This window comes from Caretta caretta, chromosome 10, assembly GCF_965140235.1.
Source record: "Caretta caretta isolate rCarCar2 chromosome 10, rCarCar1.hap1, whole genome shotgun sequence".
Lineage (NCBI taxonomy): Eukaryota > Metazoa > Chordata > Testudines > Cheloniidae > Caretta > Caretta caretta.
In genome coordinates this window covers 19,876,142-19,900,367 of record NC_134215.1, presented here as the reverse complement: position 1 = coordinate 19,900,367, position 24,226 = coordinate 19,876,142, and the positions used below count along the sequence as shown (strand labels likewise).

Below are 24,226 nucleotides of genomic sequence, written 5' to 3'. Positions count from 1 at the left end.
CAGTGCTGTATACCTTGTTTTTAAAAGTCCTGCAGTCTCTAGGACAATCAGTTTTGGCACCTTTTGCAAGCACTGCAACTGCTTAAACATACATTTTCTCCTTGTTTCAATTAAATTTGCCAAATTTTTTAATAGGTTTTTAAAAATGGAATTGTGGTGCTCAGATGCCTCAGTCATTCCATTGTAGGTTTTCCCCATAGCTCCACTCCATCACCAGACTATCTTCTGCTAGTTACTGAGAAATAACATAGAAGGTTCTGCTTGGTTGTCGAGAGCAGGGGTTCTCAACCTTTTTCTTTCTGAGGGCCTCCCCCCCCCAACATGCTATAAAAACTCCACAGCCCACCTGTGCTACAGCTACTGTTTTTCTTCTTATAAAAGCCAGGCCTAGCATTAAGGAGTAGCAAGCAGGGCAATTGCCTGGGACCCCATGCCACAGGGGACCTGTGAAGCTAAGTTGCTCAGGCTTCAGCACCGGGTGGCAGGGCATCGGGCCTTGCGATTCAGCCCCATGTGGTGAGGCTTTGGTTTTCTGTCCTGGGCCCCAGCAAGTCTAATGTCAGCCCTGCTTGTCGGCCCCCCTGAAACATGCATGTGGCCCCACCAGGGGGCCCTGGACCCCTGGTTGAGAACCACTGGTCTAGAGGTATATGTGTTGTAAAGTTCATGTAACTTCTTGATATTGTCTGAGTGTATTTTGCATTGGTCTGCGTCACTGAAATAGATTAAAGCTATTGTGCTCCATTCTAGTAAACCATTGGGCATCCTTGGTGCCGTGCTATACCCTGTGAAGAATAACCTGCTTGAGGAAGGATGTTTAGGTTAAGAAAGGGAGACTTAATCCTGCTGAGGAATTGTTATAATAAAGTTGTAAATTTCATAAGGATAAAAGTAGTATTTTTTAATTTTCAATAGGTTTTATTTACATGGCTGACCTCTTTCTCTCTCCTTTCCTTTAGAATCGCTGCCCAGAGTCTAATGCATCCTTCCTTTCCAAAATTACATTCTGGTGGATTACTGGGTAAGAGAATAAGTCATTGTATAATGCAGCAATCAAATGTCAACTTATTGTGCTTTCAGAAGATACCCAAGGCTCTCCTGACCTGTAGAGATTTTTAAGATTGTTCAATAGACACTTAACTACAAGAAACTGATAGGTGAATAATTACTTTTATTCTCTAATGACAGGTCTCTCCAATCTCTTGAATTCTGCTGATGTTGCATATGTAGCCTCATAAACATATATCATTAAGTGATGCATTTTAATGTTTGATGAATAGGAGTGGTGGAGTGGAAACAAACTTGCATCATTCTGACTGTTGAAAGATTCCTTTTTTCAAAGCCAATACACTGATCTATTTTTTAAAAAATTATCTTGGTTATCTGTAGTTTCGTTTTATTGATCTTCAACTGTGCTTCCTTTATTGTGATCAAATCCGCTATCTTAAGCTGTCTGATGCCATTATTTGGATGGGAGAGCACTAAGAAATATATAAACACTTAAAGCATTATAGGTGATTAAGCAGGTGGTAACTTCTTTCTTAATCAGAATTTGGCCAGTGTCTCAGTGCGGTCTTAGGTAAAGGTAAAATGAAGGCTAATAAAAATTCTATCGTTCAGTTTATAAAATGAGTTTTAATTGCGTTGCTAAATTCCAAGTGGGATAATTTCATTCTGCTTCCTAAATTCTCCCTGCAGTTTCATTTAAGCACTATATTACTACTCATCCTAATTTTTCTGTGCATTGTTAAATAAATTACTGCATCTCGCTTTGAGGCTGGCTGCATTTTGGGGGTGGATAAACATTTCTCTGTGTTACGAAATTAGATATACAGGGTATAACTTGCTTTGGCGCTCTCTGAAGAATGCTACTGCTGATGACAATCCTTTCCAATATAGGCTGATGATTCAGGGATATCGGCAACCATTGGAAGCTAAAGACTTGTGGTCATTAAACAAAGAGGACACATCTGAGGACGTAGTGCAAGGTTTGGCTAGGTACTGGGCGAAGGAGTGTGCAAATACAAAGAAGTAAGTTCAGTTATGCTAACAGTTATTAATACAAAGTGGTAGCTAATAGAATATAGTAAACTTGGATGGTGTTGGTCAAGATCCATTTTATACAGGAACTTTTTCTTGAATTCCATTTATGTCAAGAAAACTGAATATGAAGGGGGAAACTATTTTTTATTTTATTTATATGTAAAATACATGAGTGAAAGTAAAATAAGCTGCTAACACTGAGAAATACTAGTGAAATGCAACTGATCACACGTTATGCTAGTGTGTGCTTTTATCCAGTCAGTTAATTCCATTTGCTATGGAAATATTTTTATGAACATGTTCCGGAAGTCCTTGACAATCAAAGTATCATAAAGCACCTAATGAATCCACTTGCCCATTAATGCCTCAAGGATAATAGTGAATAGGATAATAGTAAATAAGATAATATTTGGTTCTTACCCAGACAAATTTCCATAGGCTCATTAGACGTTTCCTTGAATAAGGATCTCGGGATTTGCCCTTAAGTGCTTAGACACTGAGGAGCAACCTTGTGAGTATATGTGTGAGAGAAGAAGGTTTTTTGTTTCTTTTAAATTTAGATTGTCTCACCTTGCAAATGGACTACAACCTTTGCAGTATTTTATTTTGTATCATTTTCAACCAATGTTCATTTTGTCTACAAATTTTTCTCATGCTTATGTCATCACGGCATACTGAAGTCACTGTTCAGTGAAGGAAAAACTCTTTAAGTTCATACATTATTCTCAATTTAGTTAGGTGTATAGCAGGGGTGCTGGAACAGTTTGTATAGTGGGGGTGCTGAGAGCAATTGAACCAAACTATAAACAATGGAAACCACTTCAAGCCAGGGGGTGCGAGAGCACCCCTGGTTCCAGCACCTATGGTAGATAGTATACACAGAAACATAGTTTTACCTGCAGCCTGTTCTCAAATACTGGGAAATATGGTTTGGCATACACCAGATGCATTAACTTAACTATGGTTTCATTCTACTCATTAGGGATGATTTAGCATCATTCTTTCTTAGGTTGTAAACTCTTAAGAACAGGGACTGTGTCTACTAACTCCATTCATACAGTGTCTAGCACAGTGGGAATCTTGACTAGGATCTATGGCTTCTACAGTAATATAAACAATAAACTCATGTTTGAGTTTGCAACTCACATATAATTGTACACCTAACTGAGTATTCCATAGCTATAGGGTGTGGTTTTTAGGAACGTTTTAAGGAAAAAAAATCCACTTCTGAAGTGCTGCTCAGTTAACCGAAGGCTAGTAGCTTCTGATAAACAGATCCCTCCATAATGTTGTGAAACACTGGGTTACCAGTCCCAAAAGTGGCTGGTAAACTACCATCTCGGATGCAGGGACACTTGGAGCTACAGACAGGAATGATGGCAAATATCATGATGACTGCAAATCCCTGTGGTGGCAAGTATCTAAGGCTATGTCTACACTCATGGTGAAGTGTAGAGTACATGCACTACGTGCACAGTTACACGCTGCAGTGGAAAGGCTCCAGCTGCAGTGAGCTGCCAGAGTGTTTCCCTGCTTACCTCCGTGCTGCTGGAGCCTTTCCCTGCTGTCTCCCCTGCCAGAGCCTTTCCCCACTGCTGGAGGAGTTCACTGCAGTGAGAGAGGCTCCAGCAAGAGGACACTGCACTGCTAAAAATAAAATGCTAGACGTGGGAGGCATGGCTTGGGCAAGTAGAGAGTCTGGGTAGGGTATATACCCTGGGATTCAGCTGTGTAGGGCACTCTACTGTACCGTACCAATCTAAGTGCACCTCACCGACTACATTGCTATTTAAACTTGCACTAGCTGGTCATGCAGTGTTTGTACTCTGGACGTCACAGTAAGTGTAGACATATCCTAAGCTAGTTTTTCTTGGCCACTGGAGTAGACTTCTCATTTTAAGACTCTTCATTCTTTTGTTCAATTTTACAGAAGTCACCTTCATTCATTTTAAATAGTTGTCAGTGCGATTCAATAGAATGTCCTAATGATTTAAAGAAATGTTTCTTTATTATTATTATTTATTATTGTAGGCAACCCATAAAAATGGTGTATTCACCCAAAAAGCAAATGAAATCAAGCAACTCAGATGGCGATGTGACAGAAGAAGTTGAAACTTTGATTGTAAAACCATCTCAAAGGAACTCTGCACCTTCTTTGTTGAAAGTGTTGTATAAAACCTTTGGACCATACTTCCTCATGAGCTTCCTGTTTAAAGCCTGTCATGATCTTATGATGTTTTCTGGCCCGGAAATCTTAAAGTAAGACTTCCTTTAATGCTTTCTTCAGTTTCTCTGTTTACGAAGTACCTAGGTAGATCTCTTTGATTCCTTCTTGCTATTATCAGGCTACTCTACCTTTAGCTGTGACAGCTGACAAGTTGCTTCCTTTTGCACTAGAGTTTCCATGCAAATGACTTTGCTTCACTGGTTTCCAATTTGGGATCTAGCATTCCAATTCCCTTCTGATACTCTGAGAGTGACCTTTCTGACAATGGAAGTTCAGATGCAGCAGGAATGCAGCTTCATCTAAGCTAATGTTAATCTATGACAGTTCATGGGATCACAGAGAAAGTCTAAAGGCTCCTGAAGCAAAAAGTAACCCTTAAAATCTGTAGCTGAAGCCATGGAAGGGTGAGGGGGAAAGGTGTGCTGGTATAATGAAAGGGAAGAAGTGGAACACTAAGTGGAAATGATGTACCTTTAGTTTGGATGGTGATGAAACAATCCTGTGGCAGTAGCTCTGAGTCAGTGCAGAGCCTATGCAATATATTGCGCTCATTCTCTTTTTGAGATAGCCATGCACCTTACTAGTGATCACTTCTGTCAGTGCATCGAAGAAGACCTATATTAGAAGTTTCCAAGAAGGTTTGGTAATTCAATCTCCCAGATTATAGCTTGGGACACTTGGGAATGGGTGGTGGGATAGGAAGGTGGTGTGTGATGGGGGAATTTGGGGGACGTCTCAGTTACAAAGTCTGGGTAAAAATCTTGTGACTTGACTGAGGCCATACCCTAGTGTTCGCTATTGCCAGTTTGGTGCGTTTGTTGGGATATCGTGTCTGGAATAATCTAGTCATTGTCTGGAAATTTGATAAGCTCTGACACTGTGTATTAACCTCGCCAAATCCTCTCTTCGCAGGTTGTTAATTAATTTTGTGAACAATAAAGATGCCCCAAATTGGCAAGGCTATCTGTACACAGGGCTTCTGTTTGCATGTGCCTGTCTGCAGACGCTGATCCTCCACCAGTACTTCCATATTTGCTTTGTTACGGGAATGAGGCTTAAAACAGCTGTCATTGGTGCAGTCTACCGCAAGGTATGCATGTTTTTAAACGTTACATCATCACCAGGGTAACGGCACCTCTGAAAATTGGGGCGGAGGAGCTGCAATAAAATCTTAATGATGAATTTGAGTAAATTACATAATTTTAACGAGTTGGAATGCTTTGCGCAGGCTAGTATCTAATGGTAAACAGAATGTAAGAGACCTCCTTCAGCCCACAGCTGTAAATTAAAGATACTTTCAGTTAAGAAGCTGCTTTTATTGATCATGTAGAACAAAACCCCAGCCTGTTTCACATCTTACCTTGGAATGGGAACTAAACTTCCATCTGCACAGAAATGGGACAGAGGTCAGTATAATGAGAGGATTATTAGCAACCAAGCAGGCACCAGTATGCATAGTCTCAGCCTGAAACAACCTGGAGCTATTTAAAAAAGCTTTAGACTAGCTGCTCTGCAGGAGGTGAGGCAGGAAAGCATATGACAAGAAGCCAGCACTCAACCCCTGGCACTAAAACCAAACAAACCCCAAACAGAAACAATTTGCTCATGTGTTTAACCCTGATTAAAACTGCATATTCAGTATACAGTGCTTTTTAGACATGCAGGGGAAAAAATTAGTACTGTACGCGAGAGAAGCATTGCCTGTGACCACAAATTAAACTCCAGGAAAAACTGTTCATGTTGCAGTATGAAATAAAGGCAAATAGAAGCTGTTTTGCCAACTATATTCAATGTCTTCCTTTTTATCTACACGCAGGCATTGGTTATCACAAATTCTGCAAGAAAGACCTCTACTGTTGGGGAGATTGTAAATCTAATGTCTGTGGATGCTCAGAGGTTCATGGACTTGGCTACCTATATAAACATGATTTGGTCTGCGCCTCTGCAAGTTATATTAGCATTGTATTTATTATGGCAGGTAATTATGTCATGCTTCTTGTTTCCTGTTTAATTATGGTAGGTGAAAGCAACTAGTGGCCAGGTATCTTCTTCTGAAGTTCAAGACTATAGATAGCTAATGTCAGACCATTGGAGGGTGTAGAGCAGGAGAGAGTGAGAATGTGCTACTGCATGGAGAACCACTTGGTGCTATATGCTGCCACTGTGAAGGAAGAGAGGAGGCAGAGGGCTCTCAATTGCAAATCTAGCCCAAGCCTCCTCAAGTACCCTGCTGGGACAAAGGCTTCTCTTACCCATTCCCTGTGTAGAAAGTGAGTGTCCTGTCAACAGCCCTTCCTTCACTCAGCAATCTTGAGCCCCAGTGGCTGGCCAGCTTGGCAACCCTTTCATGTGCCATGTGAATTTAGGCGTCCTGTGCTTCCAGAGCACCCAGTTAACTGTTGGGACTCTGCTTACACTGTGTCACTTGGTGGAGAAGTGGGCAGATGAAGGACCTCTTCATTTGATTCATCATCCCGACACCCATCATGCTGGGATAATGCCTGCTGTTTCTAGTCCAGGCACTTATCAGAAGGGCAGCCCCAGTTCTGCTTACAGCCAGGAAGTTAAGGCAGGATCTTAGAAACTCATCCCCCTATATTCTACCTTGAAAGAATAGCCCCAACAAAAAATTGAGAGGCATATGGGGAAGGACCTTGCATTTTAGCTTTGAAGAAGCAAAGATCATAATTATCTGCATATGTCCTTAGTCAAAAAAGGAGGGAGGAAAGGGATAGAAAAATACAGAAAAATTATATGTACACATGGGGTTTATGCTACATAGAATACTTTGATATAAGATCTTTAAAGGTGTATTCTAACATTTTCTAAATAACTAGTGTGTGTATTTTGTTTTTTCCTCTTAGAATTTAGGTCCTTCTGTCCTAGCAGGTGTGGCAGTCATGATTCTTTTGGTTCCAGTAAATGCTGTGATGGCAATGAAGACAAAAACGTATCAGGTATGACGCTTCATGTTTGTATGTGCATATGCTTTAAGACATGTTACTATTTTACTATTCTATGTGACCCATTCGATTCTTGAAAGCTTACTATTCAAATTCTTGTTCTGCTTGCCAGGGTGTCTTTTATAATGGGCATGCGCTGCCTGACAGTAGCCTTCCCACCAGTGACGAGCAAAGCTAATGCATAAAACACTTCCGAAGTAAAAATGCACCGATGTCCTGCAATGTTGTGTTGCAGTGGGGGTTTGTTTTTTTTGAAGTCACATATAAAATGCAGTAACTTCCGATACAGTGGTAAGGTACCGTTATCCAACTCAACAGAATGCCTGAGATGATGGATTAAACACTTAACAGCACACATTTTAACTGGCCTTTAGCTGACTGTTCTAAGAAATGAAGTGAGAACTTGGTTCGATATGTGGTAAGCAGTAGTCCATTTTATGTGTGAAATATTTACATTTCCAGGATGATGCTTGTAAACATAGTTTTCTCTTTGTCACTGTGTGGGTCTGTTCTGTTTTTTTTCTGTCCATAGATGGCTTTCATTTTCAGTGTTAGCAGTCCCTTTACTTCTAAAACCACACTCACACCCAGAAGTCACTTCCCCTACTGATAAACACATTTTGTTACAAAACTGATTGCTTGACAACAGGGGTGCTGGAACAGTTTGTATAGTGTGTTGCTGAGAGCCATTGAACCAAACTGTAAACTCTGTATATAACAGAAACCACTTCAAGCCAGGGGGTGCAATAGCACCCCTAGTGCCAGCACCTATGCTTGACAACTTTGTTGTATGGACTCTGACACAGATTTCTCTGATAGGCAATTAAACTCGTTGTTAGAAGAGGATTTTTAAGATACTGCCCCCTGTGGTGAGATTAATCTGATATAATTATTTTGATATACCAGAGTGTTTGGATCAAGTGTATTACTGAATTTGGGTCACCTACAAGCATCCCAAAGTTAAGTTTAACAGCATTCCAGTAGACTACTCTTCTTATGTTAATGTCAATCCATTAACAAACCTTAGAATACTTCTTGACACTCAGTTTTGGTTTTCAAACTAATCAGGACAAAGAATATAAATCCATTTAAATATGGTCATTTTTTTTCCGAGAACTATAGTTTGAAAATTAAGCCCAGAATACGAAATAGCTGAGATTTCCCAGGTATCAGTCTGGTTACTGTGGGTAAATGTTGACCCTTAATGGGGATCATTGCATTGAATCATATGACCCTGCTGCCACCCAAATAAAGTGAAACTCCTTTGAATTTTGCACTTGCATAGTGCATTCATCCAAGCCTCTTCAAGTGCCACATTTCACTGATGAAGCTTCCCAACGTTCCTTTGAGGAATAGTAGGTAGGTATTTTCCCTGTTGTAAGATGTCCTTTATGATGAAGGTAGTATCTGCATAATGTACTTATAAATAAGACAAAGGTTTGATATGTGACTGGCCCAAGGTGACATAGTGTGAGTAGGTGGCGGAGCTGAGATTAGAACTGAGTATTCCTGACTGTTTTATGCTGAATCACATTCCATCCATGCCTAGAACTGTACATCTTTTCAAAGGTTCTTTTCCTTAATTTCGAAAGGCCTCTAGGAGGAAGGAGGCTTCTGAAGTGAACATATAAATGGTGTAGTGGAGGGGAAAATGCTCAAAGTTAAGTAACAAGAAGGGAAGGTAGTTTTGTTTCCGCTGCTGATTGGAAGACTTATCACCTGTTGGCTCATAGCCAACAGGAGTCTGAACAGAATGAAAAGTGTGTGGGGTGGCCGAGGGTTAGATACAAATCGTACATCAGTGAAGCTCAAGGGTATAATGGAGTTACTTTTTAAAACTGCATTTTGTACATAGTCAGACTTTTTAAGGCCAGTAGAGACCATTGAGTTCCTGAATTCTACAAAGATGTCTACAACTTTATTTTTGTGAAATTGTGTTTTTGCCTTTCCCCAAAACCACCCCTAATTAGTTAAAATATTTGTTTAATTCTGCAATTCTGTGTTTGATGGTAAGGTGGCACTTTTGTTGTTCGCTTGCATTTGTCAGTGGTCTTTCCCCATAATAATTAGGTATACTTCACCAACATAAAATATACAGTTAAGAAATTTGTATGGGCTAAATTGGTTTATTCAAATGGCTTTGTAGACATGCCAAGTATTGTGCTATGCTGATGACTTGTTTCTTTGTAATGGGATTTTAGGTAGCCCATATGAAGAGTAAAGACAACAGAATTAAGCTGATGAATGAAATTCTCAATGGAATTAAAGTGCTGAAACTTTATGCTTGGGAATTAGCCTTCAAAGAGAAAGTTTTGGGGATCAGACAGGAAGAGCTGAAAGTGCTTAAAAAGTCTGCTTACCTTGCAGCAGCGGCTACGTTCACTTGGGTGTGCGCTCCTTTTCTGGTAAGTAAATCAGGTTTGAAGTTGTGCTTTTCTGGGTGGTAGAAGCCCAAAGAAACAGTGAGAGCGAAGTCCTGCTTTCCTATTAGTTACTGTACTGGTCTTTCACTATTCAGAGAACTCAGTCTTGTAAACAGAACTCTATCCACAGCAACATGCAGTTCAACAGTCAGCTTTTCAGCACTTTCAGAAAAGGTATTTCTCTACACCTTTTTTTAATATTAACAACGTCCTCCAAGTTAAATGTTTCCTGATAGGCAGTGACTTGGTTCATTCTTGGGCTTTCATAATCACCAGTACTACAAATGTTATTGAAACTTAAAAGGAGTAAATAGTAATAATAGTAATTTGGTCACAAACCAGAACAAAATGCCCTCCAGGAGGAGGTTATTATATATAGATTATCTAGGTAGCGCCTCTTAGGACCTCCCTTTACATTAACATTTATACTTTGTAATTTTTCTGGAAAAAAATTATATTATAGAAGTGCATGCTACACAGATTTCCAGGTGAGAGCCTTGATCAAAATGAATATTCTGCATCTCCAACCACACCACATATTAGTCTTACATAGATGTGTGTGGATGCCTCTTTTTTCCCACCCACCCTGGTAAAGCTGATTTGGCCGGAGAGAGCTGTTCTGTAGCCTGGGATCATTCTAACTTTTTAAAAGGTTTTGTTCCACATTTAAATATTGTCTCTGACTGTTTGTGACTAGTTTGAATTTGCACGGAAATGGAAGAGAGGAGACAAATTGTATTAAAATTTCTTGTGGCCCTGATAGAACAAAGGGCAGTTGCTCTCATCATCTGGCAGAAGCAAACAAACCATGCCTACATTAGGGTAAAATATGTATGTTCCATTTGAAGGTGTTTAAGTGTTCTTTCCACTCATGGATTCCTTCCTTCTAAGTGCTGTTCGTGTTTACATGACATTATAGGTATGATAAAAGGCAGAAGAAGCAGCATCCTGCATGGGAGAAGTCAGAAGCATTCTTTAGTGAATGTTTTTCTAAAAGAAGGCTGAGATGGCTATTTTTAAAAGTTGATTTACTAGGTTCCTAAATACAGCTCCGTAGAGGGACTTTCCTTATTTCAGTTTATCTCTGTTGAAGCCAAGAAGATTAATTTCCGTACCCAACTACCTAAACGTCAGTGTGTTTATGAATGTTTGTCAATGGGCCTGTTTGCATAGAAGTTAAAGGGAGTGGTGTCACTAGGCTTCTACAAGAGCAGGATTGGACTCTGAAGGAGGGGATATTTTATAACTTTCTCTTTCCCCGGTTTTTATCAGTCAGGATACCAACTTATGAAGAACTATAGGATTTTCAAATTGGTTCATTTCTTTCCCACACACCCTTTTCTTTTTTTGCCCTGCTTTGTTGCTCTTCTAACCAGGGATCTTTATAAAATTGTTCAGTATCTGTTTCATGAAACTGGTCACTTCATTGTATCTTTTTATGGCAGTGTGTGCTTATAACAGTGTATTTTAGCATAGATTCCAGTATCATAGGAGTGGGCAAACATTCTGCCTTTAAAGTTATTATTTGGACCCGTCTTTGTTTTTAGTTCTCTCTACAGGAGGGCTTTTTTCTCTGTAGTAATCGGTCTGAATAAACGAACATATAAACAAGCTACCTTACCATGCACAGTTGAGTCAGCAGGCATAAGAAAAACAGTACAGGCCTTCATAGCAGTTAAATAGGTTTTTACATAAGTTTTTAAATAGACCTCATGCAGAATTAAAACCAGTCTATTCACTGTGCATTAAGTAAATAAAGTGGGGTTTAGTCTTTCTAACTAAATGTAACATTGTTGGCACTTTGATGTCTCAAACTGGATAGCAGGTGATGATTTTGCTGGGAAAGCGTTATTGAGTCCTGCTGATGTACTGAGGTACATGATTTATTATACTGCCTTGGTATAAGGCATGTGGGAGTGGCTGTCAGGGAGAAGAGGAGCTAAAAGGTGAGCTGAGCAGTCTTAAGGGATGAATTTTCGGAGCAGCCATGCTTGGCTTTGTGCCAGTCTTTGTTATCTTACTGTTTTCTTCGTTAGTACATAATGCCTTAGCCACACTATATGTTTAAATGTGGTTGATGACATAGTCAAGCATATAGTTTCTTTAAGTACGCACCCGGATGCTGGAACAATTGGTATAGTGGGGGTGCTGAGAGCCATTGAACCAAATGGCAAACTCTGTATATGATGGAAACTACTTCAAGCCAGAAGGTGTGGCAGCACCCTTAGCACCTCTGGTTCCAGCACCTATGTGTGCACAGTGATTCTCTTCCTGAACTGGGTGGGATACTGTAGAGTTTTATTTTCTAGTATGCTTAAGAACACATTTTTTAAATGATTCTTCTATCCCCAGTTATGGAAGCTATGCTTGTGAAAACCAGGCTTGTTGGTAGCCATCTACAAAATGTAGTGTGGGCAAGATCTAAATCTTGTTAGTTACATTAGCTGTGCGCCCACCTTCAGAGCTGTGGTACAGTGCAGTGATTGTAACTAGCAGAGGGAAAAGTGGAGACTAGAAGGCAGAGAAAGCAAAAAATAAACACACAACCTGGTACACCTGAGTTACTCAGCATACTTTTTTCTCCTTTGCCTTGTCTCACCTTTGTTCTGTAAAGAGAGAGACACTTTCTCAGTTTTCCAAGAGAAACCAGCAGCTGATGAATAACAAAACAGTTAAGACCCAATACTTGTTTTGCAAAGGCTTATTCTGATTATTTTTTTGTTCTTAAGAATGAGTTTTTGTTTAATTGCCTTTCAGTGTGTAAATATGGCTCTAGTTATAAGAGAAGACATTGTATTTGAATTTAAAAATGTGAGAGAAAAGAATACAAATCGTGATTATTCTGTCTTTGTTTTTAGGTTGCTTTATCCACCTTTGCTGTTTATGTACTGGTAGATAAGAACAATGTCTTGGATGCTCAGAAAGCTTTTGTTTCATTAGCCTTATTCAACATCCTCAGGTTCCCACTGAATATTCTTCCTATGGTCATCAGCAGCATGGTACAAGTAAGATTTTAATATTAGTGACTGATTAACTCGAAGTGATATATCTATATATAGTGGCTTTTTTGAGGTGTGTGAATGCTTTAAAGCCTTACAGTCCTATGTGCATATAGAAGTCTCTACCCACCACTGAAATGCAGTCACCTTAAAAGGTAAAGTTTTTGGGTCTCTTATTTTCCTGTGTGTTTTGGCTTGATCTACACTTGAAAGTTACATTGACATAGCTATGTTGGCATAGCTCTCCTGACCAACATAACCCCCAGTAGAGGCATAGCTACGTTGATGGAAGTGCTTCCATCAAGGTAGCCAATGTTGTTCAAAGAGGGGATGTTACTACACTGACAGAAAAACTCCTTCCCAGGTGTAGGCTGCATCTGCACTGGAGGCTATGCCAGCGTAGCTATGTTAACATAGGCATGTTGGTATAACCTCGTAGCATAGGTGTACCCTTTGTACAGTGCCTAGCACAATCAGAACCCAATCCTAGTTGTGCCCTCTGGGTGTTACTGCGGTACAAATAAACGCATGTCTGTTTTTTCCAGTCTGAGGAGGGGGTAGGTGAAGTGGCTTGTGGTGGCTATAGTAGGAGGAATATATTGGATTTAACATCTAGTTAAAAAAGCAAAATGAAACCGTATTTTTTATAAGCTGTGTGTAAAATAGCTTTTCAATTGTTTCATGTCTAGGCAAGTGTTTCCTTAAAGCGTCTCAGGTTATTTCTCTCGCATGAAGAGTTAGAGCCAGATAGCATAATCAGAGGTTCTATCAAAGATGGTAAGTCCTTATTTTGTATAGGTTTTATTTGCTCCTAGTTTGTGCTAATTTCCAGTGCTATGAACTACAAGTACTGGAGCCCAATAGAGCATGTTTTGAGAGGGTTCTAAAGTGTCTTTGGGCCTTTTAAAATAATTTTTTGCAATTTGTGGGAGTTATGTATCTGGCAAGAGAGATCTGTGGGTTTTTCAATTCAATTTTTGTGCAATTTCTTCAAGTTTTTTTTCTTTTCTTCCTTCTTGTCTGTAGTATAAAATGCACATGTCCAGCGTCAGTAAGAAACAAGGAGGGTTATTGTAAAATAACTTACTAAATTAACCAGCTTTAAATGGACACAGTGGACACCTTGCAGAAAAGTAATTTTCATTTAGCAGTCGGTGTAGGTCAGAAGATGGCAAAAGCATTCCTATATAGAAAACCCCTAGTCGCTTTTGTGGAGAGCATCTAAACTCCACTCAGAAAGAGTAAGTGTCTCCCCCAGCATAGTGACACATACCTCTCTTCATTTATGGAATTGCATGTAGTCATCCAACTCTGCTTAAAGACAATTAATACTACTACACTCCTCCAGTCTTCCATTCTATGCAGGGACAGTTATTCATTATGTTTGTACAGTATCTAGCACTGCAGGGCCCTACCTGGTGGTGACCTTTAGGTGCTGCTGCAATATAAATTTGTCTCTGTGGATTTGTCAAAGAACTGTAGGGTTTTGTAGAATCTTAATACCCCATGTTGTAAAATGCACTGCTCTTATAGCTGGTTTAAACCTTGATAAGTGATTCCCTAGCCATCCTTTCTATAAAGGTAATACAATATTCTCATTCATGTTTTCTCTCTCTCTATGAATGCATTCAGGTGGGTTCTCCATTACTAGATCCACTTGGTTTTCCTGTCAGCAGAGTTTCATGCTATGACCCTTATTGTCTGCCTTCTTCCTTTTTTCAATTGAATCACATGTCCGAATAGAATCCAGCTTCCTCAACTGGATTCTTTGTTGGCTTTACAGTGCTAAAAGGAATAAATAGTAACATCTCAATTTTTTTCTGTTCTGCTAGGATTGGTGGATATGAAAGTGTGTCCCTCTAAAGTAGTGGTGTCCAACCTTTTTACACCCAAGATCACTTTTTGAATTTAAAGGCAACCCAGGATCTACCCCACCCTTCCCTGAGCCCCCGCCCGACTCACTCCACACACACCCTCCCCGTCGCTCGCTCTCCCCCACCTTCACTCACTTTCACCAGGCTGGGGCCAAGGGGTATGCTTTGTGAGAGGGGGCTCCAGGCTGAGCCTGGGGTAGGGGGTTGGTGCAAGCTCTGTGAGGGAGTTTGGGTACAGGAGGGGGCTCCGAGCTGGGGCAGGGTGTTGAGATAGGGTGGGGGTGCAGGGTGTTGGCTCAGGCGGGGAGGGGGAGGTTTCATGGCTGGAGCAAGGGGTTGGGGTGGAGGAGGTGGTATGGGGTGCTGGCTCTGGGAGAGGGCTCAGGGCTGGGGCAGGGGTTTGTGGTGCAGGAGGGGGTTTGAGGTGCTGGCTCTGGGAGGGGGCTGGGGGTCGGGATGCAGCCTCTCGCTGAGCGGCACTTACCTCAGGCCCCCTTAGCTCCCATTGGCCACAGTTCCCTGTTCCCTGCCAATGGGAGCTGCAGAGGGCGGTGCTTGCAGGCAGAAGCAGCATGCTAAGATGCCACAAGGCCGCAGTGGCCGCTTCCGGGAGCAGCGTCGGGCCAGGGCAGACAGGGAGCCTGCCTTAGTTGCACCGCTGTAGATTGCGATCAACTGGGAGAGTCCCCAGGATTGACCAGTCGGTGACCACTGCTCTGAAGTCTGAAAAGTGAATGTGCAATGTGGCACTGTAGGAACAGAAAAATTGCTCCGTTTAAAAGTTAGGGCTGCTTTTTCTAATGTCAGTTTTGTTAACTCAGCCTTTAGTGCTTCCTTTGAATTGCATGTCCGAATAGAATCCAGCTTCCTCAACTGGATTCTTTGTTGGCTTTATAGTGCTAAAAGGAGTAAATAGTAAAATCTAATTTCTTGGAAAAGGAAGCAGCTTGACACCCTGTGTGTATTCAAAGTCCTGTCAGTTGAGTATCAAGGTAGTATTTTGATATTCTTGCTATACCTGTACTATGACCAGTAAATGATTGTAACTTGAAAACCTCAGCCCTGTTTGTAGAATCAGTCAAAAATGGAGCGTGAGCTATTAACGAAAACAGAGTGCTGGAGTTCTGTTCCTAAAATAGCATTGGACCTGCCTCTTTCTCTCTCTCTCTCTCTGTCTGGATTTACTTCCCATGGCACAGTGCAGTGTACATCATACAACTGTTTCCTTATTGGCCTGCATCTAAACATAATTTTTTTTCATTATTTGCTAGCTGGAGGAAGCATTATTGTGAAGAATGCAACATTTAGTTGGTCAAGAAATGATCCTCCCTCACTGAACGAGTAAGAATTGGTATCCTAATTAGTTCTGGCTTATAATTGCACTAAATCTTTATCACTTTAATTATTTCTGTAGAGCTTGAAGTGTGTGCATCACTGCACAATAAATAAGCTCTGCTAAAATGGTAACTCTGTGCTCCAAACAGTTTACAACCTTGAAGGAACAGCAATACAAACCCATTTCACTTAGACATAGATAGGATGTTTCATGCTTTATAAGGTGTGTGGGTTTGGAGGGGGGGGGGGCATGAGGAGAGAGAGACTGTTGAATGGGAATGGAGCTTTTGCATCCTCTAATTAGGAGTCTCTTTCAAGCATACAGGTTGGTATGAAAGAAGACCAAGTTATTAGTGGGGTAAGGAGTCAAAAGGAATAGCCAGGAGAAAATCTGGTGTAGAGCATGTGCAGGGCTAGGGTAGAGGAAGAGAATAAGAGAAGATGGAGGTAGGAGCAGAGTTCTCCGGAGGCTCAAAGTGATGAGAATGGTTTGTAATTAGTACAAGCTGCACAACTAACGAGCCCTTCTTGTTTTATGACTTCAACTATGGGGCTCCTTACACCTATATCTGCTTCCCTGCCATGCTTCCACCCTATCCTCCAAGTCTCCCCCTTAAACATTTTATCTATAGCCCTCTTCTTTCGAGTACTGGGGATGGGTAGGAGAGGAACTTTACAAAATCCTCAGGATGCACACTGTGCTAACCAATGGACCTGCAGGATGTTACTGCTGGAAGCCTTCCCTTCTCCCTATCCTCTCCCTTAATTACCCTTGTTCTTTATCATATATTTTCTAGGACACAGACATTGTCTGGTGTTTATAAAACACCATGCATATTTATAGCGCTGTATAGACAATATGAGGCAAAGCTGGTGCAGAGAGTTTCAAGAAAGGGTGAGAGTATCAGACTGGTCGGCAAGAAGGATGGTCTTGGCAGCTGCTTTTTGGAGGACTGATCACATACTGAGACTATATGATTGTTTATGTATAAGCAGAGCTGGGCACATTCTGCATATAGAAGGTTGAATTCTCAGACTCACGTTCTTGTTAAAGAATCAATGAACTGTTGCAATTGTCAGCAGCTATAGAGTGGGTGTTCTGATTGTATCTGGTGTTTCTCTGTATTTGATACTACAATAAAATGCTCACCATTATTTGTGTGTGGTATTGTACCAAGGGAGGCTGAACTGTGTGTGATTTATTTCAGCATTAGTTTCACTGTCCCTGAAGGCTCCCTGATTGCCATTGTTGGACAGGTTGGCTGTGGAAAGTCTTCATTGTTGTCTGCCCTTCTAGGAGAGATGGACAAGAGGGAAGGATATGTGGCTGTCAAGGTAGGAATGTCTGGATAACAGTTCTGTTTGTGGGCACTTCTGAAGTGATGATACTTCCATAGCTTGGGTGTGGGGGGAGGAATTGTGCTTGTGCTGCATTATGATGTACATAGAGGCCTGAAAGTTTGCATGGTATTTAACATTTTGTTTTTATCATAGAAATATTGGGAATATAAAACTTTTGTTCCTGTTTTTGCAGGGGGTCTTTGTGGAGGACCTAGAGAAATTATTTGGAAGCACTCTCAGCCCTAAACTGAAAGGGAGAGGGCAGGGTTGAATCTCTTACAAAGACCTTTTTTCAGCTGTAAATTTGTTCTTAATACAGATTTCAGTTGAAAAATCCAAAGTTCTTAAATTATCTGAAAAAAATCACTTCCCCTCTTAATTTTTGTTGACTTTCATTTCCTTTGTGCCTATGATGTAGTCTTATTAATTCTGTCATCCTTTGAATCTTCCTGGAAAAACAAAGTGGACAAGACATGAATTCTCATGTTGCAACCCCCATTCCCCTCTCTCCGCTTCTCCCCTTTTTTTTAACAAAATATATTCAATACAAGCCATCTTTTTCCTTACAGCTTGTTGTATGTGATGGGGAGAAATACTCCAATCTTTCATTTAATAATTCAGCAGTGACATGCATTTCTGAAGCATTCTTAGTCAAGATATGAGCCTGACTGCCTTTTTAGTAGGGCTGTCGATTAATCGCAGTTAACTCACACGATTAACTCAAAAAAAAATGAAGCACGATTAATCGCAGTTTTAATCACATAGTTAAACAACAGAATACCAATTGAAATTTATTAAATATTTTGGATGTTCTTCTACATTTTCATATATATTGTATTCTGTGTTGTAATTCAAATCAGAGTGTATATTTTTGATTACAAATATTTGCCCTGTAAAATGATAAACAAAAGAAATAGTATTTTTCAATTCATAGAATCACAGATGATTAGGGTTGGAAGAGACCTCTGGAGGTCTAGTCCAACCCCTGCTCAAAGCAGGACTAACCCCAACTAAATCAAAATTCATCTCATACAAGTACTGTAGTGCAATCTCTGTCATGGAAGTGCAATTTACAAATGTAGATTTTGTTCGTTACATAACTGCAACAATGTAACTAAAAACTAAAAGTAAAACTTCAGAGCCTATAAGTCCACTCAGTCCTCCTCCTTGTTCAGCCAATTGCTAAGACAAACAAGTTTGTTTACATTTACAGGACCTAATGCTGCCCTCTCCTTATTTACAGTGTCACCAGAAAGTGAGAACAGGCATGTGCAAGGCACTTTTGTAGCCAGCGTTGCAAGGTATTTACATGCTAGATATGCTAAACATTTGTATTCCCCTTCATGCTTTGGCCACCATTCCAGAAGAAATACTTCCATGCTGATGATGTTCATTTAAAAAAAAATGAATTAATTTAAATTTGACACTGAACTCCTTGGGGAGAATTGTATATCCTCTGCTTTATCCGCATTCTGCCATATATTTCATGTTATAGCAGACTCGGATGATGACCCAGCACATATTGTTTATGTTAAGAACACTTTCACTGCAGATTTGACAAAATGCAAAGAAGGTACCAGTGTGAGATTTCTAAAGACAGCTACAGCACTTGACCCAAGGTTTAAGAAGTTGAAGGGCTGTCAAAATCTGAGAGGGATGAGGTGTGGAGCATGCTTTCAGAAGCCTTAAAAGAGGAATGCAGAAACTACAGAACCCGAACCACCAAAAAAGAAAATCAACCTTCTGCTGGTGGCATCTGACTCAGATAATGAAAATGAACATGCGTCGGTCTGCACTGCTTTGGATAGTCATCAAGCAGAACCTGTCATCAGCATGGACGCATGTCCTCTGGAATGGTGGTTGAAGCATGAAGGGCATACGAATCTTCAGAGCATCTGGCATGTAAATATCTTGCGACACCAGGTACAAAAGTGCCATTAGAACACCGGTTCTCACTTTCAGGTGACATTGTAAATATGAAGCGGGCAGCATTATCTCCTGCAAATGTAAACAAACTTGTTTGTTCTGAGTGACTGGCTGAACAAGAAGTAGGACTGAGTGGACTTGCAAGGTCGAAAATTTTACATTGTTTTATTTCTGAATGCAGTTTTTTTACATAATTCTACATGTCTATGTTCAACTCTCAGGTTCGAGATTGCACCGTAGTACTTGTATGAGGTGAACTGAAATACTATTTTGTTTTTTTACAGTGCAAATACTTGTAATCCAAAAATAAATATAAAGTGAGCGCTGTACACTCTGTAGTCTGTTATAAGTGAAAATTACAAAACATCCAAAAATATTTAAATCAATGGTATTCTATTGTTTAACCATGATTTTTTTTTTAAAAAAAATTGTGTTTTTTATTTTGATTTTTTTAAGTCACGCCACAGCCCTACTTTTTAGCACTCTCTACTTCTATAGAGCACGTGTGTTTGGATGGAGAATTCAGCAAGGTGGATGTTGGGGGGGGGAAGTGTGTTCCATTTGAAGACCATACCCCAAAACATACTTGTAACATGATTACATGGAAGAGAGGGCATGGATAACCAAAGCTGCCAAAGCCGCATGCTGTTTTAGCAGGCTAGCTCTCTTTAGCTAGCCTATCTGTTTGCCCGCACTGGGAAGCACACTCCCAGCTGCACTATAAAACATACACTATCGCTGTTTGCCCAATTTTACGATGGGCCTCATACATATCTTACAAGGGTGTTGAGTGTAGATTATTGTTTGCATGGTGCTTTGAGTATGTCTAAGATGTTTAAATAGAGTGAAATCTGAATAGCTGACTTTTGTTTCTTATAGGGCTCAGTTGCCTATGTTCCTCAACAAGCCTGGATACAGAATGCAGCTCTGAAGGACAATATTATCTTTGGGAGGGAGATGAAAGAGAGCCACTATAAACGTGTAATTGAGGCTTGTGCACTTCTACCTGACATAGAGATTCTTCCTTCGGGAGACAGAACAGAAATAGGGGAAAAGGTATTGAGATACACCCCTGCATCCTAATGGATGCAGTCATTGGAGTTAAAGACACATACTTTCCATTCTAACTCCCTGTTTAGAATTGTACAGAACTTGAAAACCTTTTGGGCAGAAATCGTCCAGACCGGGTCTCCACCTGAAGGTGGGTTTTGGGTTTTTGGGTTTTTTTTCTCTCTCTCTCAAGGTTGAGCAAAAGTGGTGCTTTTAGAATGCTAGGAGAGCTGGGGAAGAGAGCCTGTCCCCATTAATAGATTGATGTAGTTACAAGGATTTTCATTATTATTATTATTAAGCAGTCCAAGAGCTGAACCTTGACGAACAGTACGGAAATCACCCTCGTTGCTGCATGTTCCTGTGAAAACTGGTTCTGATTTTCAGAGTACTGACCCTTAGCACAAATTTAATTAAGTGTTGAAAAATGTGTAAACATATGTTAACAGGGACTGAGGCCACCTATGCAATTCGCCTGGAGTGACCATAGTTGTGGACTTGCTAAGAAAGACAGCTTGATGTTTCACTGGGCAGACTCTTTCCAGCAGCTGTCTCATTGGCCCCAAAGGCCCCTGGTGCCCGTACAAACCCACTTTCCAACCAAACTAAGCTAAGCGCTCATCCAATTACAGCCACCCCTCACCTGAAAGGAGCAGGCAGCTAGGTGAATTGGGCTGTTTGTCAATGGGGAAACAGGAGGAGAGCCCTTGAAAAGCCCTTACCTAAGCCCCTGCACACCATGCAAAGCATACAGCGATGGAGGGAAGGCGCCTGCATGCTTTGTAAGGTGTACAGAAGGCGCTCCCACACTGGTGCATCCTGGGAGTATACAGTGTCTAAGGAGAGTGCATAGGGCTCACAGTTCTGGTGTGGGCTGACCAAATAGTTCCAGATTATGGAGTGTACGTGGTCTGTCGCTAATTTTACAAGATAGAGTGCCAGACCACAGAGGAGAGGATTTTTAAACAGGAATTCTGCACTTCTGTCTCTGAATAAGGCCCTTGCAAAACCTAGGGCTAGTCGTGCTTTGGCTTGCTCTCATGATAACTGCAGAACTGAGTTTGCAAATGGGTTATTTTTCAGAGTATATTTATTAAGCATTCCATTTTTCACTTGTAATATGAAATAGTTCCTATACAATCAAGAACTCCTCTTTTCATCATGGATACTAAATGCTTGTTTATCAGTACAGCACTGAAGTGGCTTCCCATCTTAGTAAGAAAACTAACTACAATCATGTTTAAAATGCTTTCCGAGCTCTGGGCAAAATGTAGGAGGTGCATTCCATTCACAAAACTCCCACTTTAATTCATGGAACTCCTGTGAATGTAACAAGTTACAGGACATGCAGTAGAGATGATTGTATTACAGTGGTGTCAAAAGTCCCTATCTGGAACTTCTTCCCTCTTGTGAGAGGTATTCTAGAGACCAATAGATATGGTCCCTGCCACTCTATGGTGTTTCACGTGTTTAGAGGCCTGGACAGACGTTAATTAATGTCTAGATTTTCCAGACATATCAGAAAAGGAGGCATTAGCCCGCGATTTTAAACACTATTAAGCTACTGAAATAATGTCTAATATTTGGTATGTTTATCATGAAGCTGAAGCTCCTCTAATGCCCTCACAGAAGCCTTCTATGACTTTTACCCTCCTTCACAAACTGAAACAATGTATTTTACTATAAAACCTAACAGCACTTCATTACCTTCCTCTCCAGGGTGTGAATCTCTCTGGAGGACAGAAGCAGAGAGTCAGCCTTGCTCGGGCAGTTTACTGTAACACCGATGTCTATTTATTTGATGATCCTTTGTCTGCTGTTGATGCCCATGTTGGGAAGCATATTTTTGACAAAGTTATTGGACCAAAGGGAATCCTGAAAAACAAAGTAGGTATTTTTAAATGATGCTTTGGATTGGGGTGACTTTTCTGTGGAATGATCCTTTCTGTTATTTTTAAGGTTGGTTCAAAAGTTTCCAAGAACTAGAAAGCTCCTTTCAAACAACTTCATCCATTTTACTTCCTGGTTATCATCATTTTTATTCCTCAGTTCTATTTCCAGTTGGATCTGACTTGTTACATGATCTTGTGAAAGTCACATGAAACCTCTGACCTTGCTTTACTCATTTGTAAAGTGAAGAGAGGTGAAGATGTAGGCCCAGATATTTAAAAGTATTTAGGTGCTACTCAGTTCAGCATTGCAATGCCTAAGCCTTACTTTCAAAAGTGACTTAGGTGCTTATGTGCCTAAGTCCCAGTGACTTTCAGTGAAACTTAGGTGCCTAAGTCACTTTTGAAAATGAGAAACATGCTCCTATGTCAGATGTTGGAATACTGAGCAGAGCAATAGCTTTAAAAATCTGGGCTTAGTGTTTATTAAGTGCTTTGAGCCTCTCTGATGAAAGATACAGTAGCATCCATGCAAAGTATTATGAGAGAGTTCAGTGACTCCAAAGGCCTAAGATGTAGGTCAGCTGGAGAAAACAACAGTTAAAAAACGAGAACTAATTTTTTCTAAAAATTACCATGTTCCTGTTGCGTGTGTCCTTATGCACATAATTAAAATCCGATGTGCATCACTTACTGCAAGAATTTAACACTTAGTTACTGTTTAAAGAGAGACTTGTGCTCAAAATATATATAATATATTATATTTTTAAATCTAGACTCGGGTTTTGGTAACCCATGGGGTCAGTTATCTCCCTCTCATGGATACAATTATAGTGATGACTGATGGTAAAATATCTGAGATGGGATCTTACCAAGAGCTGCTAAAGCAAGACGGGGCCTTTGCCGAGTTTCTTCGTACATATGCTAACGCAGATCAGGATGTGGAGAATGGAGGTAAGTTTACAAAGAAACTCCACTGAGCTAAAATGATGTGCTGCTTGCTAGTGGGTTTGTGGTAGCATACTTCCTCAAGTGCCTTTCCTTCCCCATGGTAGATCAAAGTAGTCAGGGATCCTTGTTTCATGAAGGTATCCATGATTGGCTGGTGGAATTGAAAACCAGGTATTCAATATTCAGCATAACAGGTGAGGTCTGTTGGGCTGTAGAATAATCTCCTGTGGAAGCCCAATCGTTAATCCTTTCAGATTGTCCAATACAGCTCTGAAGTCAGTCTAAGGCTGGGCACCTGTTTATTTCTAAAAGTCGTGGAATCTCTGACTTGTCCACACGGCTGGTGAGTCCCGCACGTAAATAGGACCTTACTTAATCTGAGAGCAGGAAAGAGCAGCTGTTTCTTTTCCCGGCGCTTCCTGTTACAACACAGCTGCTTCCACACTTAGAGAACGTGGGGAATCTTTGTAACTTTCTAGTATTGCACCTTGTCTGCAAATCTCGGAAGAAGGATCTAGGCCTCCCAGTCTGATTTCTTACAAGACCTGCTCAAATTGTTTTCTGGCTCTGTTCCCTGCGTTAATGCTCAAATACAAGCAGTGTATTTAGTGTGCTTGGCTGGTGTTCTGCTGATATTCCCTCTGTGTGCACATAGGACGTGTTCTTTGGCATGCACCTTCTGCTGATGCTCACAAATGGCAGGTTTTGCAGGAAGTGGATTGCTCTTGCTGTTTTTTGCGTAATTCACACTGTCACCTGGAGTCCTGCATGGGTGCTTGGAGCTCTAATCCTCATCCTGCCTGAACATTACCAGTAGAACATGAGCAGTGCACTGAACCACAGAACATGAACGAAGCTGTCAGAGAAGCAGTAGAGCTGTACTGACTTGCTGCCTGTTCTCTCAGCCAGGAGAGAAGTGAGAGTAGTTTTCTGCACTCTACCATGGGCCAGGAGAGGGAAGTGCAGTGCATGCATCCCCTTTCTGGCAATGGGAGAGGTGAGTGGGAAGGGAATGACAGGTGAAGAGAGGCTGAAAAAGAGAGTGACTAGGGAACAGGGTGGAGAGTGAGATCAGGTGAGAGGGTCTGTAAGGTAGGAAGCAGAGTTGCCCTATTTAGGCCCTGTCCTTCCTAGCCCGTAGAAAGCTATGACAGTGCCCCTCTGATTATTGGAGAAAGTAGAGCAGAATGTGCCTCCTTGGTGAG

General features: G+C 40.8%; 1 protein-coding gene across 2 annotated transcripts in view; it reads left to right on the top strand.

The window, feature by feature from the left end:
- Positions 1-24,226, top strand: part of ABCC1 (ATP binding cassette subfamily C member 1 (ABCC1 blood group)) — a 104,827-nt gene that overhangs the window by 60,947 nt on the left and 19,654 nt on the right. For both annotated transcript variants that reach the window (XM_048865655.2, XM_048865656.2), the window contains exons 6-19: positions 960-1,021; positions 1,900-2,031; positions 4,075-4,302; positions 5,183-5,360; positions 6,087-6,248; positions 7,135-7,227; positions 9,435-9,638; positions 12,515-12,661; positions 13,345-13,432; positions 15,801-15,870; positions 17,073-17,199; positions 20,011-20,187; positions 21,901-22,068; positions 22,847-23,024. In XM_048865655.2, the coding sequence (XP_048721612.2) occupies positions 960-1,021; positions 1,900-2,031; positions 4,075-4,302; positions 5,183-5,360; positions 6,087-6,248; positions 7,135-7,227; positions 9,435-9,638; positions 12,515-12,661; positions 13,345-13,432; positions 15,801-15,870; positions 17,073-17,199; positions 20,011-20,187; positions 21,901-22,068; positions 22,847-23,024 (2,014 nt within the window). The remainder of the gene's footprint in view (positions 1-959; positions 1,022-1,899; positions 2,032-4,074; positions 4,303-5,182; positions 5,361-6,086; positions 6,249-7,134; positions 7,228-9,434; positions 9,639-12,514; positions 12,662-13,344; positions 13,433-15,800; positions 15,871-17,072; positions 17,200-20,010; positions 20,188-21,900; positions 22,069-22,846; positions 23,025-24,226) is intronic.